The following is a 25,148-nucleotide window of genomic DNA, read 5'->3' as shown; positions in this document are numbered from 1 at the left end:
ACGTGCTCTTATATTGTTATGTAAAAACAAAACAAAACAAAACAAAAGACATGAAAATACATACAAGTCTCAAGTAAGGAAGGACTTAGGGCGGCCTTCTTTTTATATATAGATATCAAAATCCATAATTAGAGTTTTCCACTAAATTACCCAAATACCCTCATTTGTATCCAACATGATCCCACATAGCTTCTCCATTCATGACGGTTAATATGGTAATTACATCTCATAGGAACCTGTAAATACCCTAAACTCGCCTTGTCTGTCGGAATCTAAAACGAACATTGCTCCTTCCTCATCAAATTTCCCCATTTTTACGTCACCAAGGATTTAACAATGGCCGGTCGCCAAGAAATACACGTAACCATAGTCTCCGGCGAAGGTCTTAAAAACGTCAATTGACGTCACAGTCCGGTCAAGCCATACGACCCAAACAACAAATTATCCACTAAAGTCAACGAAAAAGTTGATAGTCGTCCCACTAGGAATTCAACCCTAGTCATCTCTCTTCCCGATCCGATCAACGACGAGACCAACCTCTATGTCGACGTCGTCCACTCCGGCAACGAGGACCGGGCCAAATCGTTCACCGGTTTGACTATCTCGTGGACGTCTTAAAGGAGAACAATGGCTATGGAGAATACAAGAAATCGCTCAAGCTAAAACGACTTAATGGGGGGGGAGACCCCATAGAAGAGTTGAGGTCAAAGTATTAATAAGAGGACCGGGCTATCACGTGCCACGCGCCTCCTTACGGGGCTGCTCCATACGGTGCTCCTCCACCGAGTTCATATGCACCTCCTTCATCGGCACCGTATGGGGCTGCTCCACCGGCACCATAAGGGGCTCCTCCACCAAGTTCAGGCAGGCAGCTCCCCCGCCTTATGGTTACCCATACCCTCACCATTAGTTACAAAATATAATCCCATAATTTACAAACAAGTTATAATGTAATCGAACATGGTGTAAATGTTCGTCATTATTATGAATTTTGAAATAGAGATTAATTTTTGCTTTCAATGTTTTTTTGTTCTTTTTTTTTCTTCACATAATCTTTAACTTTTTTTAGAGACATTAAAATTCTTTGTATTTCTTTATATTTTCTTTATTGCATCAGCCGGGGAAAAAAATTAAGTCCCTAGTTTTCAACTATAGTCATAAACCAATTGGAGCTTGAATGTCAATTCATTCATTTATTTTTCTTTGTTTAATTCTGTTTTATATCAATCTATTTTAATTTGGATGTTTGTGTTCTTAAATAATACATTAAAAGTTTAAAAGCATATAAATACAAATATTGTATTGGTATATTTGGTTTTACTGTCAAAAACATAATATTTTTAGATTCACAATCGTCTTTCTCAACTACTTTTTAAAAATTGAAATCTAAATTTTCTTAGAATACAAATAATTAGCTTGTATTATTTATTTTTATTATACAATTCTTACTAATACCCTTGAAATAAGAGAAATATATGCGTTGAAGTGTGTATAAATCTACCTCATTCTAATTATTAATACTATCAATTTTTCATTAAAGAAATAAATTATTTGAAGTTCACTATTTAAAAATGCAAGCTCTATCAATTAATAAATCACGGCGAATCATTGTGGAGCACCAAAAGGACTTATACATTAACTTTTTAGTGATATCATATATTATAAAAAAAAATGCGACCTCTAAATTTTTAACAGATGTTACATAATTAATTAGAATACATACAGTATATGCTCCAGTAATTTAGCCATTAAGCGATATACCATTAATCTCTCGTTTCTTTAATTACCCTACATCAATATCCATGAGTTTTATTTCCCTACACACCTATATTTACCTAACTATCCCCATTAAATCCAACATTATCCTACAAAATTTATCTGGTCTAGATGGTCAATATTGTAATTATATTCATGGGAACCTATAAATACTCTCAGCCCATAGCCTTGTCTTCTTAAAAAACATTCTCATTTTTTCATATCACCAAAGGAATACAAAATGGCCGCTCCTCAAGAAATGCAGGTAACTTTCGTCTCCGGCAAAGATCTTCAAAACGTGAACTGGCGACACGGTCCGATCAAGCCGTACGCCGTCGTGTGGGTGGACCCGAGCAGCAAATTGGCCACTAAAGTCGACGAAAAAGGCGACACATATCCTACATGGAACTCGACCCTAGTCATCCCTCTTTTTTGTCCCATCAATGACGACACTAACCTTTACGTCGATGTCATCCATGCCGGCAACGAGGAGAAGACCAAGCCTCTTATCGGTTCAGCTAAACTGAATCTCCGAGATGTCTTAAAAGACAGCGGCCGCTATGGGGAATACGAGAAATCACTCAAGTTGAAGCGACCTTCCGGTAGACCACAAGGTAAAGTTGACGTCAAAGTTTTAATAAGAGGGCCGGGGTATCATGTGCCTGATCAAAGCCGCGCAATACCTTCATACGGGCACCCTCAATCGGCTCCTTATGGAGCCCCTCAACCGGCACCTTACGGGGCTCATCCATCGACTCCGTATGGAGCCTATCCACCAGCTTCATACGGAGCTCTACCGGGTTATGGTTACCCGTATGCTCAACAACCATTGCAACAACCGCAAAATCCGTATTATCCTTTTGCCCAACAAGGCGGCTACTCATATAATGCGTACAATTATAATGCTCAACCTCAACCAGCTTCATACGGAGCTCCAACGGGTCATGGTTATGGCCATGGTCAGACTCAGGCTCCATTCGGTGCAACCGCAGCCACCGTTGGTAGGTACTATGAAGATAATAATAATAATAAGAAAAAGTTTGGCGGGATGGGGGCGGGAATGGCGATGGGTGCAGCTATGGGTGTGGGTGTAGGGGCTTTGGGTGGACTTGCAATAGCGGAGGGTTTGGATGCACCGAGAGGTGATGATGATGGAGATAAAAAAGTTAGTGGTAGTGAATGAAGATTAAATAATCAATTAACGTAAATGGTGTCTTGTTATATATTGTCGTTTTTATTGTTATTTTTTTAATTTATTTGTTGTTTTGATTATTTTTTTATCGAATAAAGCAAAAATTAGGCATCCAAAATGCCTTCCTTTTTGTTTTTTTGACGTAGATTGATAAACGCTTTTACGTGAAATCTCAAAAATTTTGGATGTGAGAATTCGTTCAGTAGCGGTGATAAAATAAAATAAAATTGAAGTAGGAGTGTCGAGTTATTTATTAATTAGTTACGAGAGAAGATATTGATAAATCGAATTTAAATAGTATAATAATCCGATTTGTTTTCTGATTGAAAAAACCGATTTTTGAGCCTGAATTTTTTTAAACCGGGAGAGCTCGATTACTAAACCGGAGATAGTTATTATTTGAACATTGAATTAGTAATCAGAAGCATAAAGTGATTGGTTTGAATAATTAAAGGAAACAGTACAGGGATTAAATTGTTTGGTGACCAAAACTAGAGGAATTTGATTTGGAATTTTTGTAGGTCTCTAAGTAGCAAATGATTAATTAGCCTAGTGGGTTGACATGAATTCTACCCGTTGATCTCCACCAAATTTGTTGATAAATGATCATGGCCATAGATTAATTGTCTTTAATAATTAATTAAGGTTAAATTAATACAAACATTAGTGTGGTAGTGGAAGGAAAGAGAAAACACATTTCTCTTTTTCTTGTTCATCTACAATCGGCTATGGAAGAAAGAAAAATATGGGTTGAGCTTCTTCCATATTCGGCCAAATTAACCTGAGGTAAGTGAACACATTTTACAAATTGTTCATGGAATTTTGGTTAAGAAAACATGATATGCTTAACCCAATTTTTAGTTTGTGCTATTATGAAGTTTTTCTCAAATTGCCATTATTGAATTTATAAAGTATTGAAGATTGAAAACATGAAATTGAATATAACTAAGCTTGGTTGTGCTAAAATCATGCTTGAAAGATAGTGGAAATTGTTGGTATAAGCTTGAATCAAGTTTAGATTATAGAATTAATTATGTGTTAGTAAAGAACTAATTGTAAGGGATAAAACTTTGAGGTTTGATAGTGAGTAATAGTATTATGAGGTCATTGTACTATATTTATAAAGTCGGATTTAAATTTGATCAGGTAAATTATGAGATATATGTATTACGGACATTAGTGATTTGAGGGATCAAATTGAAATAAATGCATTTATATTTAAATTGTTGTAACCTATGTTCGAAATGTTTGACTAATAGATTTTCGTAATTAAACTTATCGAACGTAGCTAATAACAAGAATGGAACGTTGAGGGACAAATGTGAATCAAAAGACGGGCAACAATTTTGATTTGTGCTAGCATAATTGATTTCACTTAATTACTAAGTAATTAAGACATAGAATTAATTAGGTTGAAATCATATTTGAAAGATTGAACAATGTTGAGTTTAAAAGACTATATTAGTTTTTATTGAAATATGGTGTTATATGATTTATTATTTAAGTTGATTTGCGTTGAATACTAAGACTGATTTATGTTTAAATTGGTTAATTGAAAGGTAAAGTTGTGCACTCATAACTTGACCTCAATTTATGCTTTAATAGGCAGTTAACATAATCAAATAATATTTTCATCAGACACAATTCGAGGTATGTATGTACTTAATTACCAATAAGCTCAAGATATGCTTGAAATATGTAAATAAGAGATTGCATTGCGATGCTATGTATATGGTGAAAATGGTTTGGTATATTTTCGATTGTGTACTTTTGGTAATGATGACATCAAAAGGTTATCTATGTTATATGGTTGAAAGTGATATTGGGATGTTATTTTCCTATGTAACATGATTTGATATATTATACATGATAAAGGAAAATGTCCTATTAACAGTTTCGGATAAAGTTACGGGTATAGCTGACATACTATAAGGTTTGTTTTGATAGGTGAGAGATCTAGTGCTGGGCACATATTATATTATGATAGTTCTCTAAATCTTGGGAGTTGAGAATGTATCACCAGCTCAAATACCCTGGGGCACCAGTGTATTCTGGTGTGGTTGGTGGGATCAGTGCATTTATGCTCGACTAGTACTTTGGTGCGTATGCGGGTGTGTTGGTGGATTGACCCGTGTATCCGTCCTCAAATTTGAGTCAATAGGAGTCGTATCAATAATTAAATGCATGTGTAATGTAATGGTTAATGGTTAATGAGTAAACATGAATATTGAGATTTAATTGAATTATTCAAAACGAGGTGCTAATACCCTGATGGTCCATCGATATACTAGACAATCAAATGTGTTAAATGAATATGTCGGGGTGATTTACAAGACGTTTAACATGAAAACTTATATGATTTACAGTTTTGATAGCTTACTAGTTATTATGTAATAAGATGATTTCTAAACATGTTATTAAACTTGATTTCATAGTTTTATCAGAGTTTTTTTTTCTTCAAATTATGTTAACATCATTGAGTATATATTACTTAGCGTACGATTTGTTCATTTTTATGCGTAGGTCTGATATAGGTTCAATAGATTAAAGTTGGAAGTATCCAAAACTCAACGACTCAGCTTAGACCAAGTTTGTGCTCGTTTTGTATGTATACAATTTATGGCATATATCTAAGTTAGGTCTTGTGACTTATGGTTTAATTTGATGGTTTTGGTAACTTTACTTATAATGCTTTTAAATGATGGATTTTGATGCTTGAATTAATAATTGGTATGCATGATTATAAGTGATCTTTTATAAATTTAACTTTGTTGGATTGTGGTTTCGAGTGACATTTCATGATTAGGTTGTTGAGATGTATTGGGCGTTTGGAATAAGCAGGTACAAGTTTGGTTTGTAATAAATGGTAAAAATGCATGCTTGGAATGTTTATTTTAGGTACTTCAACATTAGTGTCTTGAGACAGCAACAACATGTTTCGAGACCACCAGTGGAAATTGAATAAATGAGTTTGGATTCGAATTCTAAACCCATTTATAACCCCGTACAACATTTAAAAACTTTAAGCATGGTTCATTAGCATTCATTGATTATACTCATGTGTTTTAATTGAGCTTTTATGCGATTTTACTTATTTGAATGGATGTTGCTTGTTAAATATGACATTGAGATAGTTTGAGTTGCTTCAGCAACGTAATGTGATATCACGCATTTGAATTCGATGATGAGGTCGAGAGTGAGGTGTCACACTTTACTTAATCAATTTAGTCTTAGTTTAATTAGCACAAGTGCTATTACAATAATTAGAAGGATATAAATTTAAATGTGCTCAAGTGCCAATTTTTATATACATTACTTAAACTATTTATAATTTTTAAACTCCTAAAATGAAAAATACTACGTGTATAAGCGCATTTAAATTCATGTATTCCAAATTACTGTACTAGGATGATTTTAGCTTTTATTATCAATTAAATTATAATTTTATTTATTATTTATGTATTGAGAGATCAAAATGAAAATTCCATATATATACTCTCTTTTTTTTTTCTAACTTCAATATTTATTTTAATAATCAAGAATACGAGAATTCTATTGAAATTAAAGAAAAGTTTAAACATATATTTAAAATTTTAATTACATTACTATAAAATTATACTTTAATTTAATTATGCGATGTTATAATTATATCAAATCACTCTTAATTTAGACTAATATTTTATGATAGTAAATAAACATATTTAATTAATCTTAATTCATAGTATCCAACTATATAAACATTTATGGTTATCTATACATTAGTTATTATTTTATGTTCTATTTATTCTGTTACTATATTCTATTTAGTATATTATATAATTTAGTATAATATTGTTTTTTAAGGAGTATGTTATCAAAAAGGGCGTTTTTAAGAGTAGAAATTTCACGACTAAATTGGTGCTTGAGTTGGTGGGCTCTCTTCCGGACACTAAATAAAGAACAACAAACACATAAGATACAACGAGATGATTACACAATTTAGTTCCTCTATGTTTATGAAGCCTAGTTCAGTGAGAAACATGCATTCTCTTCGACAATTACAAAGTGAACCTACTCAATCACACACCCCGTGATCGTTTCCCTCACTCTTGCACTTCGAAGATGCGATACTCTCACCGCTATGATCACCCTTTGTGATCACAAGAAGTAAAATCACCATAAATGATTTTACTATAAAAGTAACACTCTTACAAAATTATTTTTCTAATACATTTATCTAGGCAAGTCTCTCAAATATATAAACATTGATTTCGAGATTTGCTTACAATAAAAGATCTAAACAATTTCAATGATTTTTTTTGAAAATAATAATCTATCAATAAAATAATAAAAATGTAAAAAAAGTTAAGTAATTTAATAATTTTTTGAATTGATGCTAATGATATAAATTAAGTAAAAATATTAAATAATAGTATAAATAGTTGAATATTATTTTAATAAATCTTTTTATCTAACAAAACTCAAAACTAATTACGAGCCCTGAAATTTTATCCAAGATACGTTACATTTTTTCACATATTTAATTTTTTTACTTAATTTTATGTTTTAACCATTAAAAATATGTAATAAATTAAATATTAAACTTAGCAAATATATTATTATCTAAATGTAAATATGGATAATAAACTATAAATTAAACATATTAAAAAATTATAGATATCTCTATTCATTATGTTTATTTTTCCAAGTTCATTTTCAATATAGGATGATATAATTTTTGACTCTTGAATTTGGTAAGTAAATCTACTTTGGTATCTATTATTATTATTATTTAGTTTGGTATCTAACTTTGAAACTAGATCAATTTTAGTTTTTAAACTTGAAAAATATAAAATTTTGATGACGTAATATTGAGTTTGTACTATATCATCACTTGAAAATTTTAAAAAATTATATAAAATATTGAATAATTACGTAGTACAATCTTAGAGTGTAATATATAATGTTTTAATAATTGGACTAATAATTTGGTCAAACCACTAATTTTTAATTTAATCAATTTAATTAAACCAATAATTCAACCCATTCAACTATTAACTTTTATCTCAATTTTTAATTTATACTTGGAGAATAGATTCAAACCCTCTACTTGTACTAATATATCCGGCTATCCATATATTACAATCTTTTGCTGCTCAAAGAGCACAAATTTTTAGGCTTTTTATTTATTCGTTCAATGTTGACATTTATTTTTGGCCATACCAGAGTGAGCTACCACATTTTCACCCCACGCTGCTTCCCCATATTAACCAGTGGGGGACTAATCAGTTCTATTAATGGACCACAGGCACAGCTGCTCTCATGAATACCATTAATGGCAAACCCAACTACATCAAGCGTGTGTCTTTATGTTTCTTCTTCTATTTGTAGCCACAATCTTTGTATCTCAGCACCAAATAACGATCATAAAGGAAATGGCAGGCGTCGAAGCAGGGAAGGAGGAGGAGGCGACCGCTGTGAGAATCACCGGAAAAAGCCACGTCAAGCCGGGAAAGTTGATAGGAAGAAAAGAGTGTCAGTTGGTCACCTTTGATCTCCCCTACCTGGCTTTCTATTATAACCAGAAGCTGTTGTTTTACAAGAAAGACGGTTGTGGTGAGTTCGAGGACAAGGTTGAAAAGCTCAAGGAAGGGCTGAGGGTGGTGTTAGAGGAGTTTTATCAGCTAGGAGGTAAGCTCGGGAAAGATGACGATGAGGTTCTTAGAGTTGATTATGACGATGATATGGATGGTGTTGAAGTGGTGGAAGCCGTGGCAGAGGGGATTACCGTCGATGAATTGACGGGTGATGATGGTACGAGCTCATTTAAGGAATTGATACCTTTTAATGGCGTCTTGAACTTGGAGGGTCTTCACAGGCCTCTTTTGTCCATACAGTTGACGAAGTTGAAAGATGGTATCGCAATGGGGTGTGCTTTCAACCATGCCGTCCTCGACGGAACCTCCACTTGGCATTTTATGAGCTCTTGGGCTCAAATCTGTAACGGTACTTCGAGCTCCGTCGTTGTGCCGCCGTTTCTTGATCGGACCAAAGCTCGAAACACCCGCGTGAAGCTCGACCTCAGTCCGGTCGTTTCTTGCAACGGCGACGACGCCACCAAACAAGGCCCGCCGGCGCCGCAGATGAGGGAGAAACTCTTCCGTTTTTCCGAAGCCGCCGTCGATAAGATCAAATCGAGAGCTAATTCAACCCCACCACCGTCCGATGGCTCTAAACCGTTCTCGACTTTCCAATCTCTAGCTGTCCACATTTGGCGACACGTATCCCAAGCACGTAACCTCAAACCCGAAGACTACACGGTTTTTACTGTCTTCGCCGATTGTCGTAAAAGGGTTGATCCACCGATGCCCGACAGTTACTTCGGAAACTTGATTCAAGCCATCTTCACCGCCACAGCGGCCGGGTTGTTATTGGAAAACCCACCGTCATTCGGAGCTTTAGTGATACAAAAAGCTATAGAATCCCACGACGCTAAAGCCATCGATGAACGTAACAAGGCATGGGAAGCAGCGCCGAAGATTTTCCAGTTCAAAGACGCCGGTGTCAACTGTGTAGCGGTCGGAAGCTCACCGAGGTTTAAAGTTTACGAAGTGGATTTCGGGTGGGGAAAGCCGGTAGGGGTGAGGAGTGGATCCAACAACAGGTTCGATGGAATGGTGTATTTGTATCAAGGGAAGAGCGGTGGCCGGAGCATTGACGTTGAAATCACCATGGAAGCTCAAGCTATGGAGAAATTGGAGAAGGATAAAGAGTTTTTAATGGAAGTATAGTATTTTGCATGGAAGTAGGGTACTATGAAAATTGAAATTGTGCTAATTACTGTTTTAGGATTTATTTTGGTGTTTGTAATAGTTTAATAATTCGTATTTTTAATGTTTTGTCTTTGGTCTGTGTTATTAATGGCAGTGCTGCATGGAATTAACTGCATGGTTTTGTCTTGTTTCGGTGAAGATCATAAAACAGTGGTGTTCTATGCAATAATTTAATAAAATTTAAGAGCAAAATTTGCAGAAAAAAGATGCGAACAGCGCAAAAATTGACTTGGACTGAACTATGGCCCGGCTCAGTCTCGGCCCATGACAACTAACGTTTGAAGTTTGAACTAAGGTTGAGCGAAAAAATTCGAAAAATTAAAAATTGGCCCAAACTAAACCATTTAGACCGTCGTGGAATATGAGTTAAAAAATCGCGTTACTTAAATTGAGTGAAATTTTATTTATATTTAATTTTAATTTGTTTGTGATGTATAAATAATTTTTTATATTTAAATAATGAAAATAAATTAAAAATATTATAAAAAATATTTTTTAAACAATATCATGTAAGAGTTATGGTTTATTTTTATTTTTATTTGAAAATATTGCTTTTAAAAATAATATCCAAAAGTCATAAAATAAAATTTATTTTTATCAAAATAGTTCAAAAATTCAAAATAAAAAATTAATATGAAAATCAAAACTAAATTGACACAATGTATAGATGTTTAAGGTTGTTGAATAAAAAAATTTATTGAGGGTTAAAGTTGCTATTATGTCAATTTTAAAAATTGTTGCCGTTATTCAACTGGTTATTAAAAAATAAAATTGAATAAATAAATAATTTTTTATAATTTTTTATATTTGGATGATTAAAAAGAAAATTTATTAATAGTTGAGTGTTAGTATAGTTTACCTATTATTTTTGTATTTACTTAACTCATCAATTTATATATATACATTGTATCTTATCTACCATTATCTAAGGTAATCCCTACCCTACTTTAATCAAGTCAAACTGAGGTGACCAGATTATGCGTCCATGCCACATCATCCAAATATTTTTCCCTCGCTTTAACATAGTAATTTAAAAAATAAAAGGAAAGAATAAATTATTTCAACCTAAATATTATATATTTTTATCCTAATTATTTACATATATTATATTGAATCTTCTTTAAATAAAATAAACCATTGAGATCTTCATTCCTTTTTTTTTCTTTCACTTAGCTTCTTATATATACAAAAATTTGCCCTCGAAAACACAACCCTCAAAGAAAGTGAAAGAAAAAAAAAAGTAGCTACTATCTTTGCTTGTTTGTTATTTTCAATTCGAATTCTTCAATAATAAAGAAAGAAAGCCAAAGCGGAGGCAATTTCGATTCAATAATGTGATTTTTTTTTACAATTTACTTTGCATGATTTTTAAACTGTTTTTGATTCAATTGATTTTGAATTTTTTTTCTTCTGATTTTTTAGTTGTTTTTGAATTGAAGGAAGAGAAAAAGGGATGGATCAAGAGGAATTGTATCGGAAACGATCGGAATCGGTTCGTTTGGAAAGGTTAAAGTTGCTGAACATGTATTGACTGGTCATAAAGTTGCTATTAATTAAGAATCTTGATCTCACAAAAATTAAGACTAAGGCGATGGAGGAAAAAGGTATATATAATTTTTTATTCAAATTGTTTGAATGAATGTTTGACTATTTTCGTCACTTTTTGTGTTGATAATTAGTTCATTAATTAGATTGCTCATGTGATTTATAAACTTCTAAATATATCTTTTAAAGTTTGCTTTAGTGTTATTTTCGAAGCTTGAATTTAAGTTTTTCGTCGTTTCATTGCATGTATTATTGACTGAGAGAGTGCTTAATTTATGTTTTGTTGTACTAAGAAGAGAGATTAACATATCGAGATTATTTATGCATCCTCACATTATACGACTTTATGAGGTCATCGAGACAACAACAGACATTTTCATGGTCACAGAATATGCAGAATCTGGTGAATTATTTGATTATATTGTACTGAAAAGAAGGCTTCATGAGGACGAGGCTCGCAAGCTTTTTCAACAGGTCTTGTTGGATATTCTTATATATAAATGAATATTATTTGTCTACCTTTTTTTTTCTGAGAAATTACAGGCATGGAATCTTTGTTTGGAAACAGATAATTTCTGGGGTGGAGTACTGCCATAAGAATATGATGGTTCATCGAGACCTTAAGCCCGAAAATTTGCTTCTGGATTCCAATTATAATGTGAAGATTGCTGATTTTGGTTTGACCAACGTAATGCAAAAGGGCCATTTACTGAAAACCTGTTGTGGCAGCCCAAACTATGCAGCCCCAGAGGTAGGAGTTTTGTGTATGGTTAGAAAATCATGTGTTTAATATGATGTCAAGCAAGGTTACTTAAAGAAAAATGAAGAGTCGAATCAACATGAAGTTCTAATGTTGTTATGATGGGATTTTCTAATGTATGCGGATATCCAATGTTACAGATTCTTTCTGGCAAACCATACACCGGGCCTGAAGTGGATATATGCAGCTGTGGTCTTATTTGTATGCCTTTCTTTGTGGCATCCTTCCTTTCGAGGATGATAACTTTCCTAACCTATATAAGAAAATCAAGGCAAGTGACGTCAAATTTATATTTTTTCTTAGTCCACGATACATGTTTCATAGATTTCTTTAACGAATAGGGTCTTGATTGGATATTTTTATGCTCATATATGATCTTTCTCTTTGTTGTTTCTCTCTATCCTGTCTATAATTTCCACATTGGATTTTACATTCTTTTTTGTCCTTCAGGCCGGAGTTTACACTATTCCAAGTCATTTATCTCCCGGTGCTAGAGACTTGATCGCACGGATTCTTATAGTTGATCCAACGAAGAGACTGACCATTCCTGGAATCCCCCAGCACCCATGGTTTCAACCATATCTGCCGAGATATTTAGCTGTTTCCCCAACAGATACAACACAACAAGCCCAAAACGTTGGTTACTATTTCCCCTCATGAGCTCAACGTAAGTTGTGGAAACAGGGCTCACGTACATACTATATAGTTACTGATTGATAAACATAAATTTCAGATTGATGATGATATCTTTCAGCACGTAGTTAGGGAGGGATTTGAAAGGAACCATTTGGTTGAATCTCTTTGCAACAGAGTTCAAAACGAGGTTTCAACTTTTTCCTTTTCCTTTTTTCAGTTTTCCTTCATGGGTTTTAGGAATTGTTTCTTATTTCATTATCTTCCAGGGAACTGTTGTTTACCGCTTGCTATTGGACAACCGTTTGGGCGTCTCCAGTGACTATCTTGGTGGAGCTGAGTTTCAAGTATGTAGCGATGTATTATTATGAGTACCAGTAATGGAACCAGCTTCTTTCATGCACCGAAGTTTGACATTGCACTGTTTTTTTTTACAGTGTCGAGGCCTTTGCCTTTCTATTCCAAATCATGATGGAAGTACTTCTCAAAGCTCTGCGAGCAATCCATGTCCACTGGGAGAATATAAGGAATTATAACATCAAGTGGGAAACAACAATGGTTACTTTGAGGTTGAATCATCGATCACCATCGTAAACGGCGTCGCCGAATGTCATCATGTTCGAAGTGCAGGTAATGTCTAACCGATTATCTTGATAGCGAATGTAGAATTTATTTATAGGAGGAAGTATTTGTGTAAATAGTGCATTATTAAAGTAGTTTCATAGTGATATTGGTTTATTTATAGGAGGAAGTATTATGTAAATAGTGCATTATTAACGTAGTTTTATTAACTGGAACTAAAAGCGAAGGTTTGGTTAACAAGTCTCTTTAAAGATTATTTAGTATATTATTTATAATAATGAGAGTATTTTTTTTGACAATTTTTGTAAGTGTAATAAATATAGTATAATTAAAATATAAATAATGTACATGTACGAATTGAGTTGAGGCCTCGTTGGCATAATGATGGTATTAAATGTAATATTGATAACTTTATTTTCTATGCATTAGTAGATAATTTTACCATACATAACAATCTTAATTTTTTTTTACATTAACAAACTCCCAAAATGGGAGAAGTGCAAGCAGACAAGCCCCCTAAGCAGTGTCAGGACAGCAAAATTTATTAAATAATCTATAACTGCTATAATATTATATCCTATAGGAACCCGCGACCTAAATTGCTAAATCACACTCGTGATAAATAAAAAAACATAATTATATAATTAATATATTTATAAAATATATCAATAATAAATGAGGAGTTCATGGGCATGTTTTGAAAAGTCATGCCTTGCCTTGCATCAATGTCCTATATCTGCATATCTCAAGATCAATTAGGGCCTGCGTCCTACAATACATCACTTCTCGGCTGAACTTCATATTGGACCATTCTAACATTTGAATGTCTCCTAGAGGTGTAAGCATCTTGGGCTGATAAGATTGGTTTGATTTTTTAGCACCTATATTAGTTACCTTATTTGAATTTTTAGCTCGGATTTTCCTATGAATAATCATTTTCATTTTTACTTCCGGTGTTCATATTAATCCTCATTTTACACCCAAAGATATCAGTATATCTAAATCAAATTCGTACAAGTATGAAATTTAGTAAAAATACCATGGAGATTCCTAAACAATTTGTCTCATTTACTTAAAAAATAAAAAAATTAGTTCTCGTACGTTAAAATAAAGAGTAATTTGGTTTTTTTTTTTAAATTTTCATCTTTTTTTTTTGTTAAAAACTTGCATGGATGATAAAATAACTACGAAGTCGCACGTGTACTTCATTTTGACGAACATTGATTAATTTTTAAAAGTTAAAATAGATAAAATTTTAACAGGAAGATCAATTTGTTCTTTAATCTGATATATAAGGAATAATTTACCTATTTTTTAGTAAAGAGGGCAAAATGAACCTATCTCATTATGTTCTAAAAATATCGATATCTAAGTTAAAAAAAACAAAAAAAACACATAATATTTTATGAAATAACAAAATTAAAAGAAAAAAACAATATTTGAGGAAAAATTACCTATTAAAAAGAAGAAGAAAAATAGCCGTTGCCGCTCTCCAAGAAGAAGAAAAATAAACCCTAGATATTTCAAGAAGTAGCCGTTGCGCCTTCCATAAGAAAATCTAGATTAAAAAATTACTCGAAATACGAAGACCTTCGCTTATTATCATTTAGGCATTCACTATATAAACTCCATTGATTCCTCCATTAATCTTCAATCAATTCTCGCTCCAACATCTCCATCTCCATCTACTCTCGCATCGCATAGCATCTCTCTAATCTTTTTTTTTCTCTGTCTATAACGTTTTCCATTTGATTTTGTTTTTGTTGATTGTTTTCTTTTTCTTTTAATTTTGGAGATTGAATTTTGCAGGTTCTGGGTTATTATATATATTGGATTTTGCTTAACTATTTTTTTTGCAGGATCTTAAATAGTTTATCACTTTCTGTTTCTCTTTTATTATATATATTTGCATACTTGATATTATGGATGCAGGATCTTTAAATTCTTTTTCAAACTTGAAGGGTCAATCTAGATGCCCACTTCAAGAACAACTTCTCCAGAGAAAGAATTCCAAGGAAAATGTATATATTTCAACTTATTTTATTTAATTTCAATGATTGCAAATCTGGGTTTTTTTTTTTGATTTATTGCAAAAGAACAAATTTGAAATAATCGATATATTAGAGTTTGTAATGACATTGAAATTGAATGCGCTTTTATTGTTATTGTTTAGATGGATAGATTCATACCAAACCGTTCAGCAATGGACTTTGATTATGCGCATTACATGCTGACCGAAGGAAGGAAGATCAAAGAGAACCAAACAGCATGCTCACCTGCCAGGGAGGCCTACAGGAAGCAGCTGGCTGAGACCTTGAACATGAACCGCACCCGAATCTTGGCTTTCAAGAACAAGCCACCAGCACCCGTCGAACTCTTCCCTTCCGAGCACTCAACGGCTTCAGCTCATCCGACCAAATCCGCAAAGCCTAGAAGACATATTCCCCAGGTAAGTACAGCACGATATGGATACTTCGGTTAGTTCAGAAAATTTTGGTTCAACAGACTCTAATATGATGCGATTTTCAATTCTTCAGAGCTCTGAGAGAACATTGGATGCTCCTGATCTCGTCGACGATTTTTACCTGAATTTATTGGACTGGGGCAGCAGCAATGTACTAGCAATAGCACTCGGAAACACTGTGTATCTGTGGGATGCTTCAGATAGTTCTACTTCAGAACTTGTCACTGTTGATGACGAAAACGGACCAGTAACAAGTGTGAATTGGGCTCCTGACGGTCGGCATATTGCCATTGGCTTGAACAATTCCGAAGTACAACTATGGGATTCGACTGCCAACCGGCAGGTTCAATATTAAAGTCTTTGCTGAACATTTTGCAGCTTCTTCTTATTGTTACTCCATTATTTAATTTTCCCCTTTGTTGCTGCAGCTGCGTACTCTGAGAGGTTGTCACAGATCAAGAGTGGGTTCAATGGCATGGAACAATCACATTCTCACAACAGGAGGAATGGATGGTCAGATTGTTAACAACGATGTGAGAATTAGATCCCATGTTGTCGAAACTTACAGAGGCCACCAGCAAGAGGTTTGCGGGCTGAAATGGTCGGCTTCCGGGCAACAACTAGCCAGCGGAGGCAATGATAATGTTGTTCACATATGGGATAGGTCCATGGCATCTTCAAATTCACCAACTCAATGGCTACACAGGTTGGAGGAGCATACCTCAGCTGTCAAAGCCCTTGCCTGGTGCCCTTTCCAGAGCAATTTGCTGGCCACAGGTGGAGGTGGCGGCGATCGCACCATAAAATTTTGGAACACACATACTGGTGCATGCTTGAATTCAGTTGATACCGGCTCCCAGGTTTGCTCATTGCTATGGAGCAAGAATGAGAGGGAGCTATTGAGTTCCCATGGGTTTACTCAGAATCAATTAACTCTTTGGAAATATCCATCGATGGTGAAGATGGCAGAGCTAACGGGTCATACATCTAGAGTACTTTACATGGCTCAAAGCCCTGATGGGTGCACAGTGGCATCAGCAGCAGGGGATGAGACTCTAAGATTCTGGAATGTTTTTGGGGTCCCAGAAGTGGCTAAAACTGCTCCGAAAGTGAACCGTGAGCCATTCTCTCAGTTGAACCGTATCCGTTGATGGAGAAAGAGACTAGGAGTGGTGGCGGTGCCGTTGGATTCCTTGTTTTGTAAAGTTTTTCCTCTGATGGCATGTGTAGAGTAATGTTAGCGATAGTGCGATAAATTGTTCATCCCCGTCTACATTATATTTTCAACTCCTTATTGAAATTATTTCCCACACTTGAAATTTTTTTCTAATTGGAAATTGAAAGAAAATCTTTGGTTAAATTATGGATTTTAGTCTCTATATATTTGGTTTTTATATTTTTTGAATTGATCAATTTTGATAAAAATATTATAGAGGCTTATGTACTAGATGTTATATTGTATTTTAACCCCTATACTAAAAATAGACAAATTAATCTATCTACATTAGATCAAAGAGCAAATTAACCCTTCTGTTAAAAATCCTATGTTACTTTTACTCTTAAAAACTAACATGGTTAACAAAAATAACCAAATAGTAGTAAGTAGTGACATGTGATATGTACCTAATTTGAAAATGACTAATTTGGAAATGACTTTTGTAAGAACTGAAATTTTAGAATTTGAAAAGTATAAAGACTAAAATTGACTGAATTTTACAGAGACTAAATCCATATTTTTGCAAAATATAGGCACTTAATAATAAAATTTAACCAAAATATTATTAGTTGAGATTTATATATATTAAAAATAATGTAACATCCGCGTTTTAACTCGGGGTTAGGTACAATGATGAATCGGGTTAAGAATTAGTATAAAAGTTTTAAAATATAATAAATATGAATTTTGAGTATTAAATTAGGAAGTATATAGATCTAATAAGAAATTAGAAAAAAAAAATAAAAAAAATACTCTTTAGATAGGAAATTTTAAAATAGATACATTGATTTAGTTGAAAGAATAAAAAAATTGTTGTGGCCAAAGTAGAAAAAATATTAAGTTATGAGATATATTATAGTGTAGAGGAAAGGAAGGAAGGACTAAAAAGAAATTTAACCAAAGTGTTGTATAAGTCATACTAAGAAATATGAAAGATGAGGAAGGACAAAGTGGTAATTAGCCAAGTAAATATTTATTAGGTGTAATTATGATGGGTAAAAGTAAAAAGATGGATGGCTTAAGGACTTAGTAGCAATTTGACCATTTTAATTAAAAATGTGAGATATTTTAGTAGAATGGTGTAGAAAGTGGGAGAAAAGATGAAAATATATATCATCTTTTCACAAGCCAAACCGTCACTTCTTTCCCCCCAAGTTTCATCCAACTTTTCTTTTAATTCCCTTCATGTCCTTTCATCATAGTTGAACCATCCAAGCTTCAAACCTTAATTTTTTTTTTTGAAATTTCTTTAGTAAAAATCAAAGAGCTAAGGTAAGAAATGATGAAATATTTATCATACCATACATGTTTATTTTTATTAAATAGTATAGGAAAGTCACTTGATTGTGATTTTTTTAACATATAAATGTTATATGTTTTATATGAAATTGAAGAGAAAGAAAAGAAAGGAGATAACCTAATTGAAGAAAAAGGGAAAGAGAATGCTAAGGAGTGAAGGAAGGAGAAAATACATCATCTCAACTTTTTTGTTGTAAGTACTACAAGTTTGTTAAATTATTTTTATTTAAATGCTTATATTGTAGTATGGAATTACTTAGAATAGAAATATAAAATATATATTTAAATTTATACATGGATAAAAAAAGGATTAGATTATGAAATTATGAAATTTGTAAAGAAAATTATAGGTGGAGAATATGAAATGGTATATTGTTTGAACACTAAGTAATGATGTTGTGGTAAAAGTATATGTGCGAAAAAGGTGTGATATTTGTGATTTGTGAAATGAGACTAAATTGTAGATGATGGAAAAATAAGAAATCTTTTCCAAAATATTTATCTAAAGTATTTAAATGCATGAAATTCAACTTTAATGCCCAAGTAGATAGAATTTAGAACTACTAGGATATTAGTGGCATGCCATTAAGGAACTTAGCGCGCTATTCGATTATTAGCATATTAGTGCTCTTCGTTTAGCACATTCGTGTTCTCTGTATAGCACTTTAGTGCTCTCTGTTCAATAGTGCATAATACTGCACCTCTGTATTTGTTTCGTATATTCGGTATGTTCTATAAAGTCTACTTTGGGTTAAGAATATGAGCTGTGAACAAAAGTGAATCACCAATGTGTTGAGGTAAGTTTGATAACTTACAAAAGGTAAGTTTGATAACTTACAAAATGTAAGTTAAATTGAATTAAAGTAAGGTATAGTTGAAGAAACTTGTATGTGTGTAAATTATATATTAATTGAATAAGTTTAAAATATGTTGTTATGATTCATTTACCTATTTATTCTTGTAGCGCTTACTAAGCCTTCACCGGCTTAACGCGTTTATTTTTAACGCGTAGGAACAATTAGACTCGAAGAGGTAGAGTCGGATTAGGAGATTTCTCATCTCATCACATCCTCAAGAGCTTCAAGAGTAAGTATCATATTTTGAATTAAAATGGCATGTACATGGGTAGACCAAATGTGTTCCCATGTGTTAAGGACTAAAATACAAACTATTGAAACTCTATCTATTTTGGTTTTACTTGAAGTATTTTAACTCTATATGAAATGAATTATTGAATCTATAAGTATGTTTGCAAATGTGGTTTGCTAATACGATGATTATGATTGATTTCGAGTAGTTTTAAGTAATTTTAATATATTTTGAATTGGTCTTAAGTGTTGAGAAGAATATATATATTGCAGGGGGTTTTAGTGAACTTTTAAACTGATTTTTGCCAAATTTTATCCAAGGGTATAGGTATTGATACCTAGGCTATGAAATACAAAATTTCCAAAATAGAATGTGATTTTGGTATCGTTTTTGTCATTAGTATCGATTTTCCCCTATTTTGAGTAGAAATAGTGTTAAAATCATTTCCAAACATAATCTAACATCCAATAATGACCCTACACGTTTATATTAATAATTTTTGAGTTAAATAAGTTAAAATCCTATGTATAAATGCTTAAATTAAATAGTGTCTAGCCAAAATCATTTTGGCACCAAATGTAATAGTCTTATACCGGGTCCGTACGATTGAACCGGGTATAGGGGTGTTACATTTATTGGTATCAGAGCCTAGGTTTTCTAAATTCTTGGGTTGGGAATGAGTCTATCTGCACATGTCATTTTGTATATTGATGTGATGAGATGAGGTTTAGCTATTTAATTGTGTAATTTATGAATATTGTAGAAACTTAAAGATGTCAAATAGACCTCGTGAAGGGTTAGAAGATGAAATAGAGAGTAGGGCGACAAACCTCGATAGGGAAAGATATCAACATAGAGCTCACGCCCGATGTGAATTGGTAAATTTAGGGGATGATAGGGAGCCTGAATTGGAAGAAAGAACTCAATCTGAAACTGAGCCGATACCGTCTAGAGAAGCAATTCCAATTGCAGCTTTGTTACAGATAATGAATCAATTATTGCAGCAAGTTGTAAGAACTAATAATGCTCCACCTGTTCCACCACCACCTCCTCCTCTTACTGCTCCACAACCACAATCGTCTGCAACTAGTCATCGATCTCCCTTGGAGAAAATAAGAAAATATGGAGCTGAAGAGCTTAAAGGAAAGTAAGATAATGACCCAACTGAAGCTAAAGAATGGTTAGAGAACAATCAAATGATGTTAAAAGAATTGCAGTGTACAAGGGATGAAAAGTTGAAATGTGCAGTATCTTTATTAAATGTGAGGCTTACCAATGGTGGACTACTGTCATAAATATTCATCTTGTAGAGAAAATTAATTAAAATTTCTTTGTGTTCGAATTTAGAAAGAAATATGTGAGTCAACTTTATCTTGAGTAGAAAAAAAGAGAATTTCTGGATTTGAAATAGAACAACATGTCTGTTGCTGAATACGAACGTGAATTTATCAGATTGAGTAAATATGCCAAGAAATTAATAGCAAATGAAACAGATATATGCAGGAGATTTGAGTAGGGATTGAATGAAGAAATTTATGTTCCTCTTATATCATTACATCTACAAGCATTTCCTATTTTGGTTGATAGAGCACAACGACTGGAAGAAGGGTTAGCTCGTTCGAAAGAGAAGAGTTTTGGGAAGAGATTAGCAAAACTAGTTCAGCACCACCACCGTCTTCAAAAAGAGTGAGGGATTTTAGAGATTCTAGATACACTTCTACTGTTGGGCAAAGATCTAGAAGTTAGACAAGACAAACTCAACAGACGATTTCTGTAGTTAGTACTGGGGGTTCCAAAAGAAAACCAACACTGCCATCATGTGAGTATCATGGAATATATCAATTGGGAGAATGTCGACTGAATTCCTGAGCCTTTTTTCGATGTGGATCGAAAGATCATTTGATCAGAGATTGTCTAAAAGTGTCAGAAAGTGTTACAAAATAGTCTGCGAGAGGTTAGCTCGGCTCCATAAAGAGGTAGACGACCTGGAATTTTTGGTGGTATTGGTAGTGGTACAAGATCTGTGAGAGAAATAGCCGATAGATCTGAATTTTAGAGACCTCAGATTTATGTTATTAGAACACGAGAAGAAGGAGATGCTCCTGATGTGCTTACTGGTAAATTCTCTTTATTTGATTCTTCTGTAATTGCACTAATTGATCCTAGCTCTACGCATTCATACATATGCATTACATTCGTGAAAGAAAGAGAGTTATCAGTAGAACCTATAGAATACGAAGTAGTAGTTACTAACCCTTTTGGGCAAAATGAGAAAGTTAATAAAGTGTATAGAAGATTTTCCTTAAAAATTCATGATTATGAGTTTCCAGCAGACGTTATGGCACTTACGTTTCATGAGTTTGATGTGATATTAGGTATGGACTGGTTGTCAGAACACGGGGTTATGGTTGATTGCAGAAGAAAAAGAATTTCCTTGAGAACTTCAGATGGAGAGGAAGTGATTATAATCGGTGAAAAATATAGTGCATTGACGAATGTGGTGTCTGCAATAAAGACTTCTAAGATGAAAAGATACCGGTGGTTCGAATTTTGAGATTGAAAAAGAGCTAAGGTAAGAAATGATGAAATTATCATATAAATGTTATATGTTTTATATGAAATTGAAGAGAAAGAAAAGAAAGGAGATGGCCTAATTGAAGAAAAAGGGAAAGAGAAGGCTAAGGAGTGAAGGAATAAGAAAATACATCATCTCAACCTTTTTGTTGTAAGTACTACAAGATTTTTAAATTATTTTTATTTAAATGCTTATATTTTAGTATGGAATTACTTAGAATAGAAATGTAAAATATATATTTAAATTTGTAAATAGATAAAAAAAATTAGATTATGAAATGATGAAATTTGTAAAGAAAATTATATGGTGGAGAATATGAAATGGTATATTGTTTGAACACTAAGTAATGATGTTGTGGTAAAAGTATATGTGTGAAAAAGGTGTGATATTTGTTATTTGTGAAATCGGGACTAAATTGTAGATGATGGAGAAATGAGAAATCTTTTCCGAAATATTTATCTAAAGTATTTACGTGTATAAATTTAGCTTTAATGCCAAAATAGATGGAATTTAGAACTACTAGGATATTAGTGGCATACCATTAAGGGACCTTAGCGTGCTCTTCAATTATTAGCATATTAGTGCTCTCCGTTTAGCACATTTGTGCTCTCTGTATAGCACTTTAGTGCTCTCTGTTTAATAGTGCATAATAATGCACCTCTGTATTTGTTATGTATATCTGGTGTGTTCTATAAAGTCTACTTTGGGCTAAGAATATGAGTTGTGAACAAAAGTGAATCACCAATGTGTTGAGGTAAGTTTGATAACTTACAAAATGTAAGTTAAATTGTATTAAAGTAAGGTATAGTTGAAGAAACTTGTATGTGTGTAAATATGTATTAATTGAATAAGTTTAAAATATTTTGTTATGATTCATTTACCTATTTATTTTTGTAGTGCTTACTAAGCCTTCACTGGCTTAACGTGTTTATTTTTAACGCGTAGTAACAATTAGACTTGAAGAAGTAGAGTCGGGTTAGGAGATTTCTCATCTCATCACATCACATCCTCAAGAGCTTCAAGAGTTGGTATCATATTTTGAATTAAAATGACATGTACATAGGTAGACCAAATGTGTTCCCATGTGTTAGGGACTAAAATACAAACTCTTGAAACTCTATCTATTTTGGTTTTACTTGAAGTATTTTAATTCTATATGAAATGAATTATTGAAACTATAAGTATGTTTGCAAATGTGGTTTGCTAATATGATGATTATGATTGATTTCGAGTAGTTTTAAGTAATTTTAATATATTTTGAATTGGTCTTAAGTGTTGAGAATAATATATATATTGCAAGGGGTTTTAGTGAACTTTTAGACTGATTTTTGCCAAATTTTACCCAAGGGTATAGGTATTGATACCTAGGCTATGAAATACAAAATTTCCAAAACAGGATGTGATTTTCGTATCGTTTTTGTCATTGGTATCGATATTTTTTCCCTTATTTTGAGTAGAAATAGTGTTAAAATCATTTCCAAACATAATCTAACGTCCAATAATGACCCCACACGTTTATATTAATAATTTTTGAGTTAAATAAGTTAAAATCCTATGTATAAATGCTTAAATTAAATAGTGTCTAGCCAAAACCATTTTGGCACCAAATATAATAGTCTTATACCGAGTCTGTACGATCGGACCGGGTATAGGGGTGTTACAAATAACATCGTTATCAATTTAGATACTAATTTTAAAAGAAATAACAATTATAATTTTGAATTCCTAACATTATTTCTTCTATGTAAACATTGTTTGGTTGTTGTTTTTTTCATTTTTCTTGCACTCTAGAATTTTCACTTGTGAGTTTTAGTACATTAGTTGAATAGTAAAATATAAATATTGAAAATTATAAAAGTTTGGGTGAGTATTTTCGTTATTAATTATTACTCAATTGAGTTAGTGTTTGATTAATTTATGACATTAAAATTAGTAAAAAAATTAATTTTTTTATATTCTTTATATCCATCTTACAATTTATATTTGAGGTTCGTAGAGATTCTTTCTAACTATATTCTTTAAATTTCTTTTTTTTCATACCGTTTTTAATACTTAATTTTTCATTAATTTATTTATGATATGGTTTATTGATCATGCATAAATTTATATTTGAGAACCTAAAAAAATTATTTTATATATTAAATTAGATAAATAGTTGCATAATTAAATACAAATAATTTTTTAAATATAATAATGAAAACATAATTGTTGACTTTCTGGTTTAATCACGGCATGCTGTCCACATCTAATCACCACACCTTATGAAAAAATTGTCATAGCTTCTGAATTTTTCAAAATTTAATAAATAAATGTCATGTCAGTTAAATATATTTGAATCTTAATTTTTTTTCCTTACAATTTTTTATCATCATTTCATTATCGACTATAATTAAATTATCATATTATTATTTTTTTAAAAATTAAATTTTCGCCATCACTAAATTATAAAAAAATAAAATTTCAAAAATTTTCTTAAATTTTAATTAAAAATGGAATTATTATGGTTACATGTGTAAAAGAATTAAATAAATTATGAATGTATTCGAATAAGGCCAAATTCCAGTCCATCGTTGTTCCTAAAAATTGAAAGTTTTTTCATTAATGGTATTTGGTTTTTCTGAAAAAATTATTAATCAATTTTTAAAAGTTTTATATTTAAGCTAAAATATGAATATTCTCCTACGGTACATTTGTTGGTATATAGTAGGGTTGTAACTCGCAACACCAAAACTTACACACTTCGTAAAAATCACAAATATATATACACCTCATCTATGAATGAATTATCAAATCCATCGTCCACTTGTTAATTAATACGTAAGGGTTATCAGTGTACGTTTTGATTATTTAATTTTAAAAATTATAAAATTATAAAATAATTACTAAATTATTTAGAAATATTAAAGTTATTGGAATATTAAAATCGTTATTAAATGACATTATTTTCTACAATTTAATTTCTTTTACAAAACAGTTTTGAACCTTATAAATCTACTACTCAAAATTTAAACAGCTTTCTTCACTAATCTCCGACACTAACTGTCGAATTGACTTATGATTCTTCTACTTTTTGATGGATACTAATAGTGTCGAATTGACTTAGGATTTTTCTACTTTTTGATGGGTACTAACTCACCGAATCAATCGTCACTTGAAGCTTTCTAACTAGAGTTTTTTTAAAAAAAAATTAATAACCCGATAACTTAAACAAAAAAATTAAAATAAT

The 25,148-nt window shown here is 32.3% G+C and overlaps 3 protein-coding genes and 1 pseudogene across 3 annotated transcripts; all 4 read left to right on the top strand.

Annotated features, from left to right (window-relative positions):
- The first annotated feature begins 1,942 nt into the window (after positions 1-1,942).
- On the top strand, positions 1,943-3,065 carry LOC107902529 (protein SRC2). The gene has a single exon (XM_016828694.2). The coding sequence runs from the start codon at positions 1,997-1,999 to the stop codon at positions 2,936-2,938; it is 942 nt and encodes a 313-aa protein (XP_016684183.1). The 5' UTR covers positions 1,943-1,996; the 3' UTR covers positions 2,939-3,065.
- Positions 3,066-8,048: 4,983 nt separating this feature from the next.
- LOC121223601 (BAHD acyltransferase DCR) lies at positions 8,049-9,874 on the top strand. The gene has a single exon (XM_041105405.1). The coding sequence runs from the start codon at positions 8,296-8,298 to the stop codon at positions 9,715-9,717; it is 1,422 nt and encodes a 473-aa protein (XP_040961339.1). The 5' UTR covers positions 8,049-8,295; the 3' UTR covers positions 9,718-9,874.
- Positions 9,875-10,418: 544 nt separating this feature from the next.
- Positions 10,419-13,597, top strand: LOC107902530 (SNF1-related protein kinase catalytic subunit alpha KIN10-like; annotated as a pseudogene).
- Positions 13,598-14,746: 1,149 nt separating this feature from the next.
- LOC121223600 (cell division cycle 20.2, cofactor of APC complex) lies at positions 14,747-17,103 on the top strand. The gene is made up of 4 exons (XM_041105404.1): positions 14,747-15,300; positions 15,453-15,728; positions 15,817-16,086; positions 16,172-17,103. The coding sequence occupies exons 1-4, from the start codon at positions 15,202-15,204 to the stop codon at positions 16,892-16,894; spliced, it is 1,368 nt and encodes a 455-aa protein (XP_040961338.1). The 5' UTR covers positions 14,747-15,201; the 3' UTR covers positions 16,895-17,103.
- Positions 17,104-25,148: the final 8,045 nt, after the last annotated feature.

Source organism: Gossypium hirsutum, chromosome D11 (genome assembly GCF_007990345.1).
Source record: "Gossypium hirsutum isolate 1008001.06 chromosome D11, Gossypium_hirsutum_v2.1, whole genome shotgun sequence".
Lineage (NCBI taxonomy): Eukaryota > Viridiplantae > Streptophyta > Magnoliopsida > Malvales > Malvaceae > Gossypium > Gossypium hirsutum.
This window is presented reverse-complemented; position numbering and strand designations above follow the sequence as displayed.

What these genes read in the sequence shown, in the direction of transcription:
- LOC107902529 (XM_016828694.2), top strand. Translation starts at nt 1,997, where the DNA reads ATGGCCGCTCCTCAAGAAATGCAGGTAACTTTCGTCTCCGGCAAAGAT.
- LOC121223601 (XM_041105405.1), top strand. Translation starts at nt 8,296, where the DNA reads ATGTTTCTTCTTCTATTTGTAGCCACAATCTTTGTATCTCAGCACCAA.
- LOC121223600 (XM_041105404.1), top strand. Translation starts at nt 15,202, where the DNA reads ATGGATGCAGGATCTTTAAATTCTTTTTCAAACTTGAAGGGTCAATCT. An exon ending in GAAAGAATTCCAAGGAAAAT is followed by an intron (nt 15,301 to 15,452) that starts GTATATATTTCA and finishes GTTATTGTTTAG; the next exon opens with ATGGATAGATTCATACCAAA. An exon ending in CTAGAAGACATATTCCCCAG is followed by an intron (nt 15,729 to 15,816) that starts GTAAGTACAGCA and finishes TCAATTCTTCAG; the next exon opens with AGCTCTGAGAGAACATTGGA.